The 20053-nt window shown below is 30.9% G+C and overlaps 1 protein-coding gene across 1 annotated transcript in view; it reads right to left on the bottom strand.

Moving 5' to 3' along the window:
* Positions 1 to 1379: 1379 nt before the first annotated feature.
* The window catches only part of Nbeal1 (neurobeachin like 1), a 212134-nt gene continuing 193460 nt past the window's right edge, over positions 1380 to 20053 (bottom strand). The window contains exons 50-56 of the mRNA XM_076865627.2: positions 18950 to 19122; positions 17550 to 17644; positions 15557 to 15673; positions 14730 to 14891; positions 13947 to 14095; positions 11778 to 11913; positions 1380 to 8815 (exon numbers count right to left, since the gene is read on the bottom strand). Coding sequence (XP_076721742.2) covers positions 8714 to 8815; positions 11778 to 11913; positions 13947 to 14095; positions 14730 to 14891; positions 15557 to 15673; positions 17550 to 17644; positions 18950 to 19122 — 934 coding nt within the window. The 3' untranslated portion in view covers positions 1380 to 8713. The remainder of the gene's footprint in view (positions 8816 to 11777; positions 11914 to 13946; positions 14096 to 14729; positions 14892 to 15556; positions 15674 to 17549; positions 17645 to 18949; positions 19123 to 20053) is intronic.

Consider the following 20053-nt stretch of genomic DNA (forward strand, 5'->3'; position numbering starts at 1 on the left):
GCATATTCCCTATCACATGCAAAATTTGATGAAGTTTTTGGGCCACAATGTTCATTTCAACCTCTTCGAAGATGTGCCAAAGTTATGCAACCAAGTCCTTATTTTCCCATTTGTAAATGATTCTATGATGTACCTGGAGGGCATTCTGACAAAAATGCTTACATTGGATTTTGGAACAATAGATCTAGGCTGGATAGTTAAATTAATCATCATTATATCATAAGCATTTGAATGATTTGGCACAGATTTTTTTTGACACAATACTTTTATTTTATTTATTTATTTTTATGTGGTGCCAAATATCGAACCCAGGGCCTTGCACGTGCTAGGCGAGTGCTTTTACAGCTGAGCCACAATCCCAGCCCATAAAACGGTCCATCTTTTAAAAAATTTCTGTCTTACTAAAACATGAATAATGATAATTCATAAATTTTCTGTAGCCTTTCCCTAACTTTTTCAGTGATGACAAAGTTAAAAGTAAGTCACCTTTGAATGAATACACATTTTAGAAAATATGTCAAATACTAATCAGGTAAAGAGTTTTACAAGAATTGAATAAACTTAAAATCATTCTACATCCAGCAGTGAATAGTTTAAAAAAATCTGGATAAAAGAAGTTTTAAAAGATGTTTAATTTCATATTTTCAAAAATTGAATGATGTGAGATTACATGACAAGAAAATATAGGTTCCAGTATTATTGTGTGAAACAAACACATTTATTTAATGCCTGATATTATGCTACAGACTTGTTCTACAAAAGCAAGGAAGTTTTAAGTAAGCCTATAACCTGGCTTTGATTGTCCAGTGACTCAGAAATTTCCAGATGAATTAAGGCAGAAATTTTTAATTCTAGTGACATGTCTTTAATAAGTCTTAGTACTGTAAGTGATAGTAGTCAAGGATAAAATTCATTTTTATTGTCTTATTATTTTGGATCTAGAGATAAAAAAGTATAGGCAAGAACGTGAAATAGAGTTTGAATTCTGTCTTATGGTAGATTAGGTTCTATTAATCTTAACAAAAACAGGATTAGGTCAATATTTAGATTGTCAAAAGTTTCTGGAAAATGGCTGGGAGTGGGGTGTAAATCAATGGTAGAGTGCTTGCTTGAGGCCCTGGGTACCATCCCCAGCACTGGAAAAAAAAAAAAAAAAAGAAGTTGATGGAGAAAAGATTTTAATTGTGAAAGGAAATAAGGTTAAAAAAAAAAACCCTAATGTATTATTTGATTAACTACATGTAGAGAGTTACAATATATGATCATTTGATAAGGGCAAAAAATGCAAAATATTTTTGAGGTGGTTTTGGAATTAAAGGCTATTGTGTATGTATGACAAAATCTGATTAATCAAAATAATATTTATTTATTTTGTGCACATAGGACTACCAAAGAACTTCTACTCATACAAGAAATAAACAATGGCCTATTTATTTTCTGTTTAACAAAGAATTTTGCCAAAGCCAAGTTCTAATCAGACTCTATAGATAAGTCAACTGTTGAAGGTAACATTTTTTTATTTGATTCAAACTGATTTTCATATACAAAGCTAATTTATTATGTACAAAATAAATGTACATTTTTTAAAAGTGTTAGAATACAAATTTCCAAGGGACTAAAAAAGTGCAAAATCTTCAATTATTATCTTTGATCACACTATACAGAAACAAATCAAACATTAACTCATGTACACACATAGAATCTTTGAAACACATCAATTAATGGAACAAAACATACATCTTAATATACTTAATTTTAGAAGGACAAGGAGGGAAAGAATGTATTGCACCAAACTAACAGCAAGTTTGTTATACTAATCAAAATTATTTACATATCTTTAAGTCTAAAACTTCCTCAAAAACTTTTTTTTTTTTTGACATACAAATACCCAGTTAGTCACAGTTTGCAGTCAATAATTAGCTATAAATAAGGCTTAATGTTCTCTGTTTCATGGTCAATTCCAGTAGAATAAATGAGAAGGAACACTTTAAAATAAATACACAACTTTTTGAATTTCTTAAATATTTAAGTAGCAGCACAATTTCTAAGTACTTTTTTTTTTTTTAGCAAGTTGTTCTGAATTTTCAGCTAACTCCTCTAAATATACATGCATTCAAGACTGTCATTGTCTATTAATAAACAGTGAAATGCTCTTACTTATTTGGGTCCCAGAAGCACTGACAAAAGAGACTAATCAAATATGCTTGAAATTTTTCTGCCTTAATGGATTCTCATAGCAATGAATCTGACAGAAAACGGCTGACCAGATATCTCTGATTACTTTTTGCTAAATTTTTGCTCCAAGTGTATAAAAGCAAATAGTTGGGGAAGGTTTCTAAATAAAACATTCACATGGATTTCTAACAAGCTTTCTTAAATAAAGTTAACTATAAAATAAGTAGTAGTCATAAATAAGATTTGGTGATGATGTTTATGAATTAGTCTTTGAAATTAGTAAAAAGAGAATAGGAAAACATGTTCTAAAATGTAAAAGACCTTTATCAGTAAAATCTACTGTAACATACTATAATTTTGGAAGGGGTATAGAAACTAATATAATTAAGCCACTAAAAATGTAAGAACGGCAATCTAATTTCCGAAGGAAGAAATCAAGTTATTTTCTTTAATCCCTACGTAAGAAATATTTGTCAGTTAAATCTGACACTCGTATCTCCCTGCCAGAACCACTTATTTACTAATATAAATCCAGCATTCTGAAGAGCAAAATAATTATGTCTATTACAGACAGGTTTTTTTTTTCTCTTCAAAATAAAGAGTAGCACTTATAAATTTGTAGGTCTAGTTCACTAAATGGTATAATATATTGTTTAGATAGTGTGGGAAAATGTTACCAACAGAAAACACTCAAAATAGCATTTTAAAGTCGAATAGTACACTACCAGAGAACCATTAATTTTAATATATCTTAAGTTGAAATATATTATCAAAATCAAAATTTAAAAAGAACAATTGGAATAAGAGTTGTTTTAAAAAATAGTTAAATGTTTTAATCAGTAAAATTTTCAATCTCTTCTAAATCCTAAACTTTCTTAGACTCACATCATAATAAGCATTACAAGCAGCTAATCACTTTGTATACTCAAAAGTAGTTATAAATAAATGTAAATAATGAAACAGCCATCATTTAAGTGGAGACATATATACCTTCATTAATAGTCAACTTTGAAATATAAATAGGTTTTTTTTTTTTTTCTTTTTGAGATAGGGTCTTTAACTCCTGGGCTCAAGTGGTCTTCTCATCTTAGCCTCTCAAGGAGTTGAGACTATAGGTGTCTGCCACAGTACCTAGCTGAATAATTTTTCAAATGATAAAACTGTGTTATTATTATTATGGTTATATTTACAAAATGTTTCTAAGGAAACATGAAAACTGTACCATGGAAAATGTTGAATTAATGACTTTCTACTTGTTCTTTTCCATCTGAATTGTCAGTTTGTAAGATGACAAGCATTAAAAGAAAGAGAAATGACACTGAGTTTATGTGTTTTCACTTGTCACTAAAACATTAGCTTCATAGGTCTGGATCCTGCAATACATTTAGAAACCACACACACGTGACAAAAGTTAGTGAGATAATAATCTGAGAAGATGTGAGGAATTACTACCATATACCAGAAAAATATTTTAATAAAATGATCATTTTTACATAAAATTCTTATACTAAATAAAATCACATCATATCACCCTTTTATTTTAGGATGGTCTTATATTTTCTAACAAAGAAAATTTAATTGTTTTCGATTTAGGACCAAATATCTTAAATGTTAATGTTCTGTTGCCCCTAACACTAATGAAAAATTAAAGATCATGTCCATATAGAAGTTGTATGTAAGAAGTCATCAGAAGTACTTAGAGAATTTATACATTACTTTTTAATTAGGAAGATTCTATTGATTATAAGCTTAAAAGCTACAAGAGATCTAATTCTATGTTTTAATTTTAGCATTTGTAGCTACTCAGGCTTTTTATTAATTCTCTTATTAAAATGTTATCTAATTCAAGTGTGTAAAATACTGATTTTTATTAGGAATTCATATTAGCTATGAGCAAACACTTTCTTTTTTAATTTTTTAAAAATTATACATGGACACAATATCTTTGTTTTGTTTATTTATTTTTATGTGGTGCTGATTGAACCTAGTACCTCACATGTGCGAGGCAAGTGCTTTGCCACTGAGCCACAACCCCAGCACAGTCACACGTTTTTGAAGGCAAATATTAGTTAAAAATTTCAAATATTTGGGGTTGGGGCAATAGCTCCGCGGTAGAGTGCTTGCCTAGCACATGTGAGGCCCTGGGTTCAATCCTCAGCACCACATACAAATGAATAAATAAAGGTATTAAAAAAATTCCTTCCTTAAAAAAATTTTCAAATATGAAAGGTCTGCAAAGAGTTCATAATATAAGAATAATGCAACTAAAAAAGAAATTTGGTTGTTTCTGTACATGAAAAACAAAGATAATAAAGCCATTCAAAGCAAATTTTAGACAAAATGTCTCTCAGGATAATGATTAAGCCTGTTTTTAAATAAATCTGTGAATATTGTATCTAGTTTATAAAAGTAAATGGACATAATTTCTACAATGGACGACACTTGAAAACATATAATACTCCTGAGACATTATTTTTTATGCCAAGAATATCAAGTGAAAAGATTCAGAAAGTCCAAAGCAGTGCCTGGACTTCACATATTTAAAAAAAATATTCCATAGATAAGTCTGATCTGTAATCTCAATTAAGAACTACCGGCCTAGAATATACTACATTTAAATTAAAGAGGTAAGGCTGTTGTCCATATTTTGAATATTAAAGTGGAGACTGATAACAATATATTGTTGTCTTAATTTCATCAGGAAAAGCACTGCCACAACTCTGATATATGAAAAAACCAACACCCTTACACATGCATGTGCATGAACACACATATTATATATTATATATTCAATCTTATATTTACATTTAAAATCATCCAAGCACTTGCGTCTTTTCATTGGAAAGACAGTTAAGACAATCCTGCTTATTCTATAATATATAAAAGGAGCTAACCTTCTTATATTCAACTGAAGATATCTTTAGTGATTTATTTAGAAATAAGAATATAAAATATACTTAAATGCAAAGGCCATATATCTATCATTAAATAAAAATCTAGTATTTAAGTAAATGCTGTTTGCCTACTTCTAGTCAAGCAAAATATAAAGTCTTAGGTTAAGAGTCAACCTTCAAATCTAAATTCTAATTATGAGGACACATTTCTTTCAGAAGCTTAATACATGTTCAATATCAGTTTTTTGAAGGATAATTTTGATGTGTCCTCAATTAAGGAAAGAAAGGAAACCTCATTGATACTTCCTGATGATGACAAAATGAATACTTGGCATTTTTTTTTTTCCTACAAAAGGAAACACTGTAACATAAAGGAAGTGAGTAGAAATTTATTCAGAGCTGGCCTGAGCCTCACAGGCTAAAATGATTAAACCAACTGATCAAACGTCATTTTTACCTGTTTTCCTGATTTTTATGTCCTGATTTATTTTTCTTTTTCTCTTCTAATTTTATTGAAGTAATGACAGAATATTGATTGAGAAGAGTTATAAAAATTCTTATAAAGCTTATTTTCTAAGTGCACTTAGTAATACTTGACCTCACTTTCCAAAAAAGGTCAGTATAAATCGCTCCCCATCACCAGGATGTTGAGATTCTTATTTTCATCATCACCAGTGTCAAGAAACAAAAGCAGGTGAAAAGTTCTACAAAGAAAACACTTGGTAACAGCCAAGTTGAGATATTAATCAACAAAAATGCCCACCTATTGTTCCATTCTAAATACAGAGGTAATTTCTGCCATTATACAATACAAAAGTAATTTCTACAGATAATATCTAAATACACTATTCTCAAAAGTGTATCTTACCAGTGATTTTATCTAGTGATATTTAATTCGCTGAGGCATACTGTTTAAGTGAGGAATATATTACTCAGCTAAGTTCTACTAAATTTGCTTATTTTAATAAATAAAACTTAATTTTCACTCTTCTATAGTTTTGCTAATATTCTCAAAATTTCACAATTCTCCCACTGATTAGGGAGGCTGAGGAAGGGGGATTGCAAGTTCAAAGCCAGCCTCAGCAACTTAGCAAGACCCTGTTTCAAAATAAAAAATAAAAAGGGCAGGGGGCTCAGTGGGTAAGAGCCCTTGGGTTCAGTACCCAGTACAAAAGGAAAAAAAAAATCCACAATTTTGATTTTTACTTTTTGAAAACAGCAATGTGAAGAATAATTCTACCATTCTAACCATATAGTATTAGTTTGGATAAGATATTATAGGGTGAAGAAAGTTTCTTATTTGCATTATAAAATGAATACTGCTTGTCCAGCTCATCTATCTCAAATGCAGCACAGTAAAACATCACCAATTTAATAATTTTTCTCTAATTATCTAAGTTTTTTATAAATTTCAAATAATTTCAAATCCAATATTATAAAGTGATCTCAAAAAAGAAAAGGTATCTTATATCAAAATCTGATTAAATAAACAAAAGAAAAATGTACAAAGCTTTGACTTAGAAAATATTCCCTTAAAATAAATATTTTTCAACAACAACAAAAAAAATCAATCATCTGAAATCTCCTAAAGAAATTAAGATTAAATTAAGAATGAGATGGTCCTGTTGGCAACATGAGTGAAGTACTAGACTAGGAATCAGTTAAACAAAGAGAAGCAATAAATCTCACTTACAAATCATAACTCTCTATATTGACTTGTCAATAAAGACTTTTTTTCCAACACGAATTCCTGAAGTTCTCAAAAGAGGACTTCACATTTATGTGTCCTATTTTCGCATCAGGTGATTTCAGTGTTATTTACCTAAAGTGCAGCTATTTTTTCCTGAATAAAATAAAGGATTTTAATTTGTTAGAAAGAAAATTATCCTATAATTTTTATTAGTCCTAACTCATAACCCATAAAACTATTCAGAAGTTTCCCTAAACAATCCTTTATTTCTTTTTTATAGTATATTTTTTAATAGTTGGACACAATACCTTTATTTTAATTATTTATTTTTATGTGGTGCTGAGGATTGAACCCAGGGCCTCACACATGCTAGGTAAGCACTCTACTGCTGAGCCACAACTCCAGCCCCCACAATCCTTTATTTCTTAAAAATGTTTTACTCACAAAAAGAGTATGAGATACCATGGTCAACATAAAAGAGAAAACCAAAAGAAAATTTCTCCAAGATTCAATAGAGAAGACGATCAAAGGGAAGGAAATCTATGATTTGTGGAATAAAAAATATTATTTTAAGAAGGTAATAACTGTAAAAAAATGTTCTGTTTCTTTTTTTGTTTATAATCCCCTTTAAGAAAGCCTTGCTGTCATTCTTTCCTGAAAATGCATTCAACATACAAAATTTCTGCACAATGTTATGGATTCATGAATTCCTCCAAACCCAAGGAACATCAGATTAATAAAACTGATACACATAAAAGCTCTCTGACCTAACTCAAAAGATGATTTTATAAAAGAATTAGATTTAACAATCTTTTGGAACTCCAAATTAAATCAACCAGACCTTTGGTTCAAAATCTTGAATGATAAAGAAGAGTGTAACGTTTAACTACAACAAAATTAACTGTAATCCTAAAAGTCATATATAAATGAAACAAATGCGTTTCTAAAAAAAATTACATTGTCTGAACGGCTACTTTTAGGTCATATGTATCTTTTCCATTCATTCATCAATCACACAGATATTCAGGTAAAAAAGTAACACATTTAGGTATTAATGCTAACTCTTGTAATTATCAGAGCAAAACACACTATTTGCTTAGCCAAGAAAAAGCCAAAACATTTTAAATTTTGCAGATATAAACTGTGCTGCAAATGTCACTTAAAGGGTCCACTATAAAAATCACAATCAGCATTTCTGCTTAAACATACTATTAATGAAATACATCTGTAAAACATTATCTCTAGTTTCTTCTTTCCTACTCAACTTTTATTACTTAAGAATAATAATACAATTCAATAAATTATCATTACTAATGTGCTAAATAGAAGCAGAAGGGGCCAATTTACCAGTTACAATATTCATATTTTAATCTTACAATGCAATCCTGGAACTTTTGCTGAGTTTTGAAAATCCAACTGTGCAACAGATGGTTTTAAAATTATTCCCTCCAATTGGGAGTTTCATGAAAATTGATATTTTTTATGTGGTGGTGAGTGAATAGGAAAATGATTATCTAAAGAATACGTGAAAGCCATATCTCTCAACTGTCCCATTATCTTTACTTTTTTAGAGAAATACCTTAAATTTTGCTATTGAGAATAATAAGTGAATTGAACCTAATTTCATTTTAGAAGTTAGCTTTTTTAAAATGGATCCTATGATCTTTAGGAACAGGCCAGTAAATTGAATCAAATTTATTTTCTCAAATTAATCTTAATATATACTAAGAATTGCTTAATAAGACTTGATTCATTAATATTAACCAGAAATTTTAAAAAGGATAAGAATACAACCTACATCTTTATATACTCCATACCAAATGGTGGCATTCCGTAAAATTATTTTCAGGGACAAACAGACCTTAAAACCTTTCAGAAAGTTGAGAGATGTGGTTAAAGTGACAAAGCAATAAATCAAGTTTCAGTTATTTATCACAGAAGATGGAAATAATAATCACTTGGAATCTTGAGTATTATATTCAGTTTCTCCCGCTGAAATCTGGCTGAGTCGCTTGCTAGATCCCCACAATTTTCGAGAAAGCTGACCTGAGCGCATCTGTTTAAAGTAATTCAGAAAAATGAAGAATAGATGTTAAGAAAATAAAAGGATATATGAAATTAATATATAAGACCCTGATTTTTTAGAATGAAGGATAAATAAGATTTTGTTAGCATAATCAGCATGATTAATAATAAGGTCTTGTAATTGTCATTTAGGTGGAATGGTCTAATGCCAAATATAAATTTAAAAAGAAAATATTCCAATTATATCAAAATTACCACATTCTTTTAACCAAAATATGTATCACTTCATTAAAAAAAAGCTTCTTACACTATAATCTAGCCATGGAGGTATACATGTTTGAGGATTTTCTTTCTGGTATTTGTACTATTAATGCTACTCATAAGGACAAAAATAAAATAAACCATATTTGTTTGTTTCAGAGGGGCATGTATAGGGGATTGAACTCAGGAGCACTCGACCACTGAGCCACATCCCTAGCTCAATTTTTTATTTTATTTAGAGACAGAGTCTCACGGAGTTGCTTAGTGCCTTGCCATGCTGAGGCTGGTTTTGAATTCAAGATCCTCCTTCAGCCTCCAGAGCCACTAGGATTATAGGTAGGCACCACTGCACTTTAGCTAAAACCATGTTTTGATGAAAATACTTTAAAAATATTTGATATTAGAATTTAAAAAATAACATTTAACAATAGTATGATTAAAGGTAGTTTAGAAAGCAAGAATAGTAAAATGTCTTTGAAGATAAGAATCACATTTTGTTCACCACTAATAGTGCACCATCTACCACCTTCCTTAATATACACCAAATATTAATTAAATCAGTGTGTAAAAGTATTTGAAAAGCACTTACATATCTACGAAGCAAAAATCCCATATGATTTGCTGTAATCACTTTTCTATGTACAATATTTTAATTTTTTTTTTGATACTAGGAACTGAACCCAGGATATCACACAGGCTAGACAAGCGCTCCACTGCTGAGCTATTATACCCAGTTCTTTTCATTTTATTTTAAGAGTAGGTCTCACAAAGTTGCCCAGGTAGGCATTGAACTTGTGATTCTCTTGATTTAACCTTCCAGGTAGATGGGATTACAGGTGTGCATCACCTTGCACAACCTATAGTCTACTTTTTAGATTGGTGATTCCTCTACCACCTTTTCTTAATAGTAAGTTTTCTCAGGTACATTTATTAGAGTGATAAAAGATAAGCTTCATACAAAGATACTAGTGGTTGGGCTGGGATTGTGAGGCTCAGCGGCAGAGCGCATGCCTCACACATGTGAGGTACTGGGTTCGATCCTCAGCACCACATGAAAATGAATAAACAAAATAAATATTAAAAAAAAAGCTACTAGTGGCTTTGGATGTTTGTTTTGCATTTTCGCCTCAGATATATTTTCTGAAACAGTATTTTCATTACTTTATTACTACTTTACCATCTGATTTATAAATATAAATTTCACACTGACAGAATAATAAAAATGATATGTAATTTAAAATATATTAAGATTTTAATGTTTAAATAAAAATAAATCTAGAAACAGAAATGACTTTATAACTATTGATCTAGCTCATATTCTACAGTCATATTTATATAATAAATTATATTTTAATTATGAAAGATTCTAAATATTCAATTTGTTATAATAGATCCATAGTTCAGTCACTACATCTAAAGATATAAAACAGAAAATACTTTTATTGATGATCTATACAGCATTCAGATTCTATGTATTGTAGACTATATAAATCGTACTAATATCAAACTTATTTTGGTAATAGTAGAAAACATTAATTTAGTCCTACAAAATATACCTGCTTAGGTGTTTTTTCCAATCAATTTTTAAAATAAAATGTATGTATATAACAGTCATTTCACTAAAAAAAAATTTAGTAAGATCAGAAACTAACAAACTTTTACCTAAGTTGGGGAAAGCATGCAAATTTAAAAGGCACTTGGGTAATCCACACAAAGTGAAACACTCGAAGAGTAAAGTTTCAGCAGAATTTTTATATAATCATAACATTAGCAAAGAAGAAGTGGGTCTGATTTGGGAAATTCATTAATCAAAAAACTCAGTGTTTAATGAAGATGTGCTCAAAATGGTTTAAATATAAGTGAAGTACTGAGATACAGAGCTGCTCACATTGTTTGGGGGATTATCACATCTGAAACTAAATGTTGCCATCATTTTAATAGCACTTTTAAGAGTATCCTGGACAAAGAGCATAAGGTCTAAAGAAATTTTAAAACATTTATAAAGCAAAATATTATTTTGCTCTAAAATAGATTATAACCACTGATAATGTAATATTAATTTCTTAAAATAATCCCTATAGATGCTATATAATTAGATTTCTCAGAAAAGACCAATAATGACACCCTCCCGCCAATTTATAATGATTAACTCCGTAATAAATTTCTTGGAAAACCACAAAATTACTTTGAGTAAGTCACTAAGTTTTCCTAGAAACAATGATTTATGATATTTAAATATTTAGTAATTGATAAACCATCATCAAGGAAATTGACAGTTATTATAGGGAACTCACTGAAAATAAACACATTAATATGGGGATATTCATAGTTCTAAACAAAAAAATGATGATTTTACAAAAGGATATATAGTCATGTTGGGTATTTGTCTAAATTAAATTAAACAGTTTTACTGTTTGATTTGAAAAGGCTTTAATGAACTAAAAATTCATGTAGTGGTCCTCTATCTAGATTTGAAATAAAAAAGACTTTCTTATTCCAGTAAAGTGGTAGACAAACACTGCCAAATGTGTATTTTTCAATTATATTACAATATAAACACCACTCTTGAATAACAACTTTATCCTCTGTTTTCATTTACTGCCCTTTGAAAAATCAAATTTGTTTTTGAGCTTGTTTATCCATAATGGAGACTTCTGAGTCAGCTGGAATGAAGGAGAACCAAAGGAATCCCCAATAGTACGGGAAATGAAATCCATGACACTAGGTTTTACCTCGGCTGGCTTGCCAACACCCACTACAATCAATTTGCCATCTTCTAAACCTACAAGAATATGGCTGTATTCTTTGGTTACACAAACACAGTGGATAGGCAATCGCATGGCTAATGGAGTGATGCTGAGATTCAAACTAGAAGAGAAATAAAAAACGTAGACATTATTACATGCATATATAAAGGATTCACAGAATCTTATACCTAGAAGATAACTTAATGATCACCTAGTTCCACCTTGTCATTGTACTTAGATTCATGTTTTTCTTCGATCATCTATAATCAAACAAATATTAATAAAACATCCATGAACCTGATATACAAAAATTATTTTCCTTATTCTCTAGAGAATCTTATTCTTTATCCTTTTTTTAAAGAGAGAGAGAGAGAGAGAGAGAGAGAGAGAGAGAGAATTTTATTATTTATTTTTTAGTTATTGACGGACACAACATCTTTGTTTGTATGTGGTGCTGAGGATCGAACCCGGGCCGCACGCATGCCAGGCGAGCGCGCCAGCGCTTGAGCCACATCCCCAGCCCTCTTTTTCCTTAATTTCCAATTCATTCTATTATTACAAATCCTTTTTCTGATTACTCATTTGATGGAAATATCCTATCTGTTCTTTACCAGCGGTCTGCAGGTGGGATCAGAGGAAAAGTAAGAGACAAAACAAATTAAACAAACGAAAAACCAGGTAGGATTCTATGTGAATATTAACTACATTCTTGTCTTTAGTGTCCTTCCTAAAACAGGTGGAAATAAAGCTCTTGTACCCATCATTATTCTCTGAGCCTCAGATTATCAGTGGGCATTTGTTCTACCCGTTTTAACCTTATTGCTGAAATATAGCATTCTATGCTTTTGTGCTTTCTTTTCTTATATCTCACCTACCCTCACCTCCAGAAAATGGCCCTCCACCTCCATCTCAGTTCCTACTAATCCTTCATGGAGACTTCTGATTACTGAGATCCACAGCAATCTTTACTGTCTTTAAAACTCCTCCTACACATATAACTACCACAAAATAATTTAGTTTTTAAATTATTCTTATAATTTCACAAATATTTATATTTCTCTAACTGGTCTTAAACCCTTTAAGATCAGTTATTACGAATAAATATCACAGTACTGGGCACATAAGCCTCTTTCATTAAATGTTTTTTACCTTGTATACTAATAAGTGGAAGTTATGTAAGAATGCCAAAAAAAGCTCCAAAAGTGCACATGAGTGTTATGTGCTTTTGAGGTCCATAAAATTGATCAATTTGCTTTGTCTGATAGTCCATTATGATAAATGCCTGTGTTTACTTAATACAAAATGATGAATTCTAGGATATATAGACCATATTCTAGAAAAAAATGCTAAAAGATTCTGTTGATTTTTTCTAATTGTAGATTCTGTTAATAGCACTCTAAAACTGCAGCTATAAAAATTCTTGGAAAGATATAATTGGAATGGATTTTATTGGTGAGGAAAACTAAAGTGTTTTTAAGGTTAATCTATTTGTGCATGGGGATTCTTCTGTTGATATACCTTTACTTTATTCATTTACTTATAAGTGGTGCTGACAATTGAACCCAGTGCCTCACACATGCTAGGCAAGCACTACACCACTGAACCACAACGCCAGCCCCTCTTCTGTTATTTAATGCAGTGAAGGAGAGGGATGTTTGAGCAGTGAATATGTGCTAAAATTTAGTACCCTGCTACTCTGGAAAATCTTTCTTATAAATTACTTCCTGGTCTAGAGTATTCTATCTTATTACATCCACATCAGATTCACTTCTATCCCTCTCTCCCCAAATCCCCTATCTTTGTGTTTTCCTTATTCTTACTAATCCAGGAATCCTTTATCATCCTCAATTTGTTCCATAGCAAGGAAATTTATAAAAATTTACATTTATTATTAATAAATGTTAAACCAAAAGTTTAGGAATTTTAGATTCCTGGTTTCCATTTATGTTGGAAGTACCATTACCTTTTATTTATTTATTTAAAATAATTTTTAGTTATTGATTGATCTTATTATTTTTATTCATTTATTTATATGCAGTGCTGAGAACTGCACCCAGTGCCTCACAGACATGAGGCAAGCACTCTATCACTGAGCCAAAACCCCAGGCCCATTACCTTTTATTAAGTGACAGTTCAATAATTTTTATTACTTACCTGTGGAGATCTCTTATAGACAGTAATCCCTGTAAGCTGCCTGTGATGATGTGTTCTCCAATTATACATATATCTGATATTTGTTCCTTTAGGACTTCAGACCCTAGATACTTGCCATTTATAGAAAACAAGTGTAATGCATTCTTATCCTACAAAGAATTGATGAGGAAAATTTAACAGTCTTGAATAAAAGTTCAGTTTTTATATTGTCAGCTAAAACTATAACAAAATGATTACAATTTGGTTGTATTTAAAGAGAAAGTATATAGACAATCTTAGAGTGATTTCAAATCAAATTGCCAAGTAAATAAACATTAAACAAGAAATCTGATCCCTAAAAAAGAATTAAAATCTCTTTCCAGTCCAAAAATACTCAATATTCATAAAACAAAAAGATTTCCTTAATATTTAAAAAGCTTTATCACTGAAGAGACATAAACAAATAAAATTCAGGGTTTATTTATTTATACCCTGCTTTGTGTGAAAATAATTTCAGTTGACTATCATTTCATGTAAAATTATGAACTCCCACATAATCAGAATTTATTTTTAGAAATCATGTATTATACAAACCAATAGAAATTCCTAAAATAAAATACAAATGTAAGGCCAAGATTATAGTGGAGGTCTGTCTAATAGTAAGGAATAAAAAACTCAATGATGAAAGGAAAAACAGTCTCTTTAAAATACGGAATTCATTCCTTCCTCCAACTGCCTCATACATGTTGGGAGGAAAGACATACTATCTGTAGTCTACATCTACCACATGAAAGTGTTACATACCTTGAGGATGGTCGGTTCTTCACTGCTAGAGTAGATGACAATATGTCCTTCCCAAGATATAGCCAAGTTGGGAATGGTCAGGAATAGAGAACTCTCACATGGTGGTCGTAAAGTCCTCATGTACTGACCTTTCTGAATGGTATGTATAATCACGGTGCCATCCTACAAATAAGAAATATTACAAAAGGAAAAACAGAAGGGAAATCAACAGTCACAAAAAAAGAAAGTGGACTGGGGTTGTGGATCAGTGGTAGAGCACTTGTCCAGCATGTATGAGGCACTGGGTTTGACTCTCAGCACTGCATATAGATAAATAAAATAAAATCTATTGACAACTAAAAAAATAGATAAATAAATAAAATTGTTTTTAAAAAACAAGATAGTAAAGTGGTTGGAAAACAAACATGGAAAGGGAACTAGAAAATGATCATTCTACCAAGCACATATATATCTTAGGAAAATTCCAATTTTGGATTTCAAGAAGTATTTTATCTCATAGAATACTCTCTTCCATTAATTAGTAAGACAAATAAAATCCCCAATAGAAGGGCTGGGGTTGTGGCTCAGTGGTAGAGTGCTTGCCTGGCATGTGTGAGGCACTGGGTTTGATCCTCAGCATCATATAAAAATAAAATAAAGGTATTGTGTCCATCTACAACCAAATGGACATAATACCTTTATTTTATTTATAATATACACCCATACCCACATATATATTTAAAACACACACACACACACACACACACACACACATATATATACATATATATATTTTTTTTAACATTTGTAGAAAAAGTAATTAGGATTTCTTTCAAGTGAACTCTTACCCTTGATCCTGACACTGCCATGTCTAGTTCAGTGCTGATGCCAACACTCAATACCTCATCAGTGTGTCCATAAAGAATGTGAAAAGGTTTAGATGCTAAGCCCACAGTCGCGCCTCCCTAATATTAAAACAGAAAAGCAAAGATGAAAAGAGTTTTCTTATTACTTTTTTTAATAAAAAAGTTTATTCTGCATTTAAACTTTCTAATAATAAAATAATAATGTAAGTTATCATAACCACTGAGTCAAAACATAGTAGTACTCATTATGTTTCTTTCTCCTTGAATTTCTAAATTATTCTCAATGTTAAAGTCAAAAACTTAATCTGAATGGTTTCAATGTTGACCATCTTGGATTAATTTTTCCAGGTACATTACTTGCCTTTTTAATCTACAGAATTATTTTTCATTAACTCCAAATAAACTTTTTGTTTTATATCTCTTATCTTTCCCATTTACTGAAGGTCTCTACATCAGGGACTTCAATTATCTTTATGCTGACTTATTAAAGATATCCAGAGATACCATTCTTTCTCTAATTGCTATAATAATTTTATTTTTGCATTTGTACTCACTTTGATTACCTTAAATTTTTCTTTCATGCCATTGATTTGGTTTGAAAAACACATCAAATCTGTTTCTTCCTGTTTCTGCTTTGTGTTTGTTTACTTACATAATAGCATTGGTTTTATTCTCAGTTTGATTCTTCTGTAACCTTCATTTTCATTTTACTATGTTATGTTCGAGCTTCTATTTCAATGAACTGTTATTATGTTTTACTAATATAATTTTATTGCAAGGAATCCTCTGTCTCTAAGCTGTTTTCTTCCAGAAGAAAAAATATTCCTTCTTCATGTCTTCACCTTACTTTACTTGTATATTACTTTTTATACTATGGAACATTTAAATAGTTGAGACAAGTTACTTATTTTTTTTGCCCGGGTAGCAGGGGGTACCAGGGATTGAACTCAGGGACATTCGGCCACTGAGCCACATCCCCAGCCCTATTTTGTATTTTATTTAGAGACAGGGTCTCACTGAATTGCTTAGCACCTCACCATTGCTGAGGCTGGCTTTGAACTCACAATCCTCTTGTCTCAGCCTCCAGAGCCGCTAGGATTACAGGCGTTCGCCACTGCACCCAGCTAGTTTTATTGTGATTATTCTAGGCAATTCTATTCACACCCTCTATTTAATTCTGCATAATGTGCACTAACTTCTCTGGATACTCTATTACCTCAGACACATTGTCTTCTTAACCTTTGAGTGTTTATCTATGTGTATAGGATATTTTAATTGTTACAAATCAAGTAGTTACCAAAAAACAGATACTCCCCAAATTCATTTTAAAAAGGTTCTATATCCCAATAAAGACAGAACAAAAATTGATAAACATAACAAAGACAGAATAAAAACTGATACATTTCACTTAAGAGTAGATAAAGAATTAAAGTACTAGCAAATAAAATATGGCAGTAAAATGTTATAGCAATATACCACAAATTACATAGGTTTATTACAGGAATTCAAGAATGGTTTAAACCTATTAGAGAAAGATAGAAAATCAAGAAAACTTTAAAGAGAGGGGGGGGGGAGAGGGAGAGAGAGGGAGAGAGAGAAATTTCCTGAATACTATTGAAAATATAAAGGTTCATGAAAATTATAAATCTATAATTTCCAGAGATTGCAATAGAAAGGGCAGTAAAAGTATTATGCTATCTAGACAATAATAATAATCACTATTTTCCTAGGAAAGGTTAACAAGGAGAAACTTTTGGAAAGTATAGGGGATTAGGCAATAAATAAAAAAATTTAAACCTAGAAAAAAAAAAAACCACAATGATCAGTACAGGACAAAATCCAGGTAAAAGAATGCAAAGGAGTTCAAAAAGTCATCTACCGCAAGAGAAAAGTTCATTATCCTATTAGAACATCTTGTTAGTTTTCTCAAAGTGAATCTCTAATCTAATCGAAGAATATTTAAATGTGTGACTACCTGTTGTATTATTTGCCATATCATACAAGTGGTATCTCTGGAACCAGAAATCAAATGTATTCCACAGTAATCTGTAGCTAAGCAAGTCACAATATCTGTAAGAAAAGGTTTATAACAAAATGAAATCTTGGTTTTGCTGAAAGAAAACATTAAGAGCAATTTTAGTTAATGCTCAAACTATTGCTAAAGCTGTTATTCTTAACAGGGAGGAATGTAGAAATGGCATTAAAAACTACTGGCAACATGTTACGCATGAAAGAAGCAATATCAAAAATCACGGAGAGCTTTCTTTGACATTATCCTTTTTTACTTCTTTTTGTTAGTGTGAGGTATAGATGTTGGGTATGTGCAAAGTCTATTAGAATCTGAGGAGGAGGTCAGATAGCTTGAAATGAACCCCAGTTAATTTTTGTTATACTTTTCTCCCCTCTCATCTCAATCATTTTCTCCTTCAATCGGGCATTAAAATCCTACAGAATATGTGTCCTTAAAAACAAAACACAAAAAACAGGACATATTATCATGCTGTAAATTCACAAATATATATAAAAAAATTCCTGAACCACAAACAGTTGAGCTATCTATGTGATATGGGAGGAATCACTAGTACAAAATTAGCAGCAGATTCCATTTTCGCTCCCTAATAGCTTTATTAAAAAATAAATAAATAAATCTGCTCAGTGTTTTCATGATTATATCAAAGACACATCAGGTTAAACTATATTCAACAATTTTATCTATTTCATGCTTTATTGTTAATACAGTAATAGGGAAGTTGATATTTTATTTAATGATGACACATTTTGTTATAAATTTGTCTTAAAATCCTTATTTCTATCAGCCAATTAAACTTACTAACATATTTTATACCTGAGGAAGGTGTATTTAATTTGTATGATGCTTTAGTATTCCTCTAATACATCAGAATTTAATATAAAAAGCATATGATATTTAGAATATTTCACTATCAAAAAGTTCACTCAGCCTCAAAGGTAAAAATAAGGGGATAGGGATACAGTTCAGTGGCAGAATGCATGCCTACCATCATGAGGCCCTGGGTTCAATCCTTCACACACCACCAAAAAGGTAAAATTTGGCAGGCATGGTGATGCACACCTGTAATCCCAGCAGCTCAGGAGACTGAGGCAGGAGGATCTTGGGTTCAAAGCTAGCCTCAGCAAAAGCAAGGCACTAAGCAACTCAGAAAGACCCTGTCTCTAAATAAAACACAAAAATAGGGCAAGGGATGTGGCTCAATGATTGAGTGTCCCTTAGTTCAATTGCCAGTACCCTCTGCCCCCCAAAAGGTAAAATTTTAATTCTTTTTATAGGGAACATGTACTACTTTCAAATAGTTCAAAAAGTTAATTTTTTTTTTTGAAAAAAAAGTTAAGGCTTACCCATATGTCTGATGTTATGGGAGATAACTTTGCCTTTTGCAAGTGACATCACTTGAATGCTGTTGTCCCAGTGTCCAGCAGTGAAGAGCAACTTTGCATCATGTGATACAACAAATAGCTTAGAAGTGATCTCCAGCCCGGGAGCAAAAGGACCATTCATACTACGCTGAGTTCTGTAAACACAATTAAACATTACACTTTTTCTTGAAAGATTACTTTTTTGGTATCAACTATTTAAAAATTTCTCTAAAAGAGAAATAAAAAATAAATCCGTGAAGTTCTATTTGAAATGTCTATTAAAAAGTGAAAAATGTTTAGAAAACACATTATTCTTACTTTCTTCATAGTCTTCATAACATTAAGATATACATAACAATAGTCTCAAAGGTTAAGCATAAAGAAATTGAGACTGGTAAAGGTGTGAAAAAAGTTTAAATCTGGGCTTTTAAGGCCAACTTAATAAAATTGATTCTATTAATGGCAGCCTCAAAGTATAAAGGCAAGATAGGATATGCTAGGACAAAGAAAATCAGTAATAAATTAAAACCAGGGATCTCCTTCACAAGGTGATATATTTGAGGTAAATGCATAGCTAACAATGCTCATGATGACCTGCTCTTCCATTGCAAGCAAAGCAAGCTTATGGGTTTTATCTGCTTCTAAGTAAAATACCTGTGAGTATAGCAAATTTTTTAGAGTTTGCAGAAAGACACAATTGATTGCAGTGTGTACATAAAAAATGAGGAGCTAATTCTAGTTCAGTTTTACAACTATTATTCCACATTAATTTGCTGAGAATAATCTTTCTACAAAAGACAACATTACTATGTTCTATGTGGAGTAAGAAGGAAAAAAGATATTATCCCCTAATCTCATGGAATTTTATTCTAGTTGAGGAAGACAAGAGAGATACAATGATAACAAGTACGTCATTTTAAATAGTTTTCATATATGATGCAATTGATCCCCAAAACACTGAATATGATTTAGTTAGAAAAAAATACAATTAATATATAGCTGAGACAACCCAGAGTAAGAGAAACATCACATTGAATTAGAATATAACTTTTGGAAATTAAAAAAAATAACTAAGTTAATTTTTAC

Source organism: Callospermophilus lateralis, chromosome 9 (assembly GCF_048772815.1).
Source record: "Callospermophilus lateralis isolate mCalLat2 chromosome 9, mCalLat2.hap1, whole genome shotgun sequence".
Taxonomy (NCBI): Eukaryota; Metazoa; Chordata; class Mammalia; order Rodentia; family Sciuridae; genus Callospermophilus; species Callospermophilus lateralis.